This window comes from Trichinella spiralis (genome assembly GCF_000181795.1).
Source record: "Trichinella spiralis strain ISS 195 chromosome Unknown Scfld880, whole genome shotgun sequence".
Taxonomy (NCBI): domain Eukaryota; kingdom Metazoa; phylum Nematoda; class Enoplea; order Trichinellida; family Trichinellidae; genus Trichinella; species Trichinella spiralis.
In genome coordinates, this window is record NW_003527819.1 from 1 (window position 1) to 2,049 (window position 2,049).

The following is a 2,049-nucleotide window of genomic DNA, read 5'->3' on the forward strand; positions in this document are numbered from 1 at the left end:
AGTTTTTAACTTAATTTCGAAGTCAGTTTTTTGATTTTGATAACAGTTGTGGTTGTTGTTCAGATTTTACAAATAGTATAATCATCATATACTCTTTTAAGCTGTCGTACGATGGCATCAGCTATCAGATATCCATTTCATTTATTTTACTCTGTTTTCCTCAATAGATTCACAAGCATACTCTTTTTTTGTCAACATGCAGTTTGCAAATGAAACAAACTTTGCTCAATCATACAGCACATGAAGTTTCTAAATTTCTAAATATAAAACTTTCTAAATAAAAAATAACATTCTTCAGTACAGGATGAAATCTATCGACGGAATGTCATATGATTGAAATCAGCATAGGACTAACAGTTAATATATATTACATGCTTTTTGTTAATATCAAGAGAAGTTGCTGATTTGCACTAGTGATGCTCAAGTGAAGTACAGTTTTTAGCGAGCGTTTCGCAAGAAATTGATTGGCCTTTATTTATGTCAGTAATAAGCTATGCATATTTTCAACATCATTACAATGATTAATTAGGCTATTTTTCCAATAGGAATTTTCATTTGCATAATGCATCTCTGAAATTTTCAGAATGTTCCATTCCCGTCCAGTTACTCGGTCTGTGGTCATGGAATCATGTGGTGAATCACTTCAACATCATCAATGGGTAAAATATAAGTTATTTCTCTAATAATGGAACTGATTTTCTGTGCATGCTATTTATATGTCTTTACTAATAAATGGTTTGTTTGAAATTAATGTAGTTTTTTTCTATTATTATTCTCTTTACTGTGAATATCATTCAGTTCTAAATGCTCTTGGTTGTTTCCTTCTTTGCTGTAAACGATTTTCTTTACGGTGTATATATGTTCTTTACGACAATAAATTCTTTTGATCATATATTTTATGCTTTGATACTTTTTTTATGAAATTTATTTTTAGATATATTCACATGTTTTCGACTCGTTTTCAAGAATTCAAAATTACAGTAAGTAATGAATTATTTATCTTTTCAATTATTTAAAGTAAATGTTATTTGTATTGAATTTGAGATGCTTTGATTGTATATGATAGCTTTCATATTATAGATTATCGATCATTATTTTTATTTGTTCAAATATTTTAGTTAACAATTTAAATTAATAAACTGGTCATGAAAAAATGCCGTTCTGTGTTCATTTCTTCATCAGAATGCTTGATCATGGCGATGGTCATGGCAGCACGTGATAAATTTTAATGAAGATCATCAGTGGTTAAAGAGTAAGTGATTTTGTCAATAACAACAGGTCTGCATGCCATTTACATGACTGACGAATTGAAAATAACGATTTGAATTTAATAATGGGTTTTTTGTTATCATTTTCATTATTAATATCATATCAACAGAATTTCGAAATGTTGCAAAAAATATTTTAATTGGATTTTAAATAAAAGAACGATGGAGAACATAAAAAGTGATTTGATCAACTGAAGAAATCCAAATGAAGAAGATCCACTGAAATATTTGATGCTGAACAGCCAGCCGTTTACAAGGTAAACGTTTTTCTTGATTTTACTATATGCATATTCTGTTACTACAATTTAGGAGAACAGATTTTTATTGTGGTATGGAAAAAATTGTTACATTTAAAAATCTGACGTATGAAGCACTCACTGCTAAGGCTCCAGGATGGAGGTAAGGAATTTCAAGATAATTTTTGGCTAATTGAAATTTTAGTCAACTACGTAGTAGTAAATGTCACCCGCGTTTGTTCTGAAGATCATTAGGTTTCAAAAGAGCGGTATGGTGACGGCTGGCGGTAAACGATAAAAGGTAAGTATTTTTAGAACGTTTTTCAAAGTGAAGCATTCCATGGAACTTGGGTTCTTAAAGACGACTAGAAGCTGTTGCCATTATGAAAATTTTACGTACATTTTCCAACTGAATCATCAGCAGATGTCGATGAAAGTGTGCAGACAACTTGAGCATTGTGAGCAACTCAAGTGGTGTGAGAAACTTGGACGCGAGGATCGCAGGTAATTAAGTATGAGGATTGCAGGTAAGTATGAGGATTGCA

The 2,049-nt window shown here is 30.8% G+C and overlaps 1 protein-coding gene across 1 annotated transcript; it reads left to right on the forward strand.

Annotated features, from left to right (window-relative positions):
• Positions 1 to 584: 584 nt before the first annotated feature.
• On the forward strand, positions 585 to 2,008 carry Tsp_13011 (hypothetical protein; the record flags this gene model as incomplete). The annotated part of the gene is made up of 4 exons (XM_003370354.1): positions 585 to 633; positions 935 to 980; positions 1,578 to 1,667; positions 1,820 to 2,008. Coding segments are annotated over exons 1-4 (374 nt in total), but the record flags the coding sequence as incomplete, so codon positions are not given.
• Between the last annotated feature and the right edge of the window lie 41 nt (positions 2,009 to 2,049).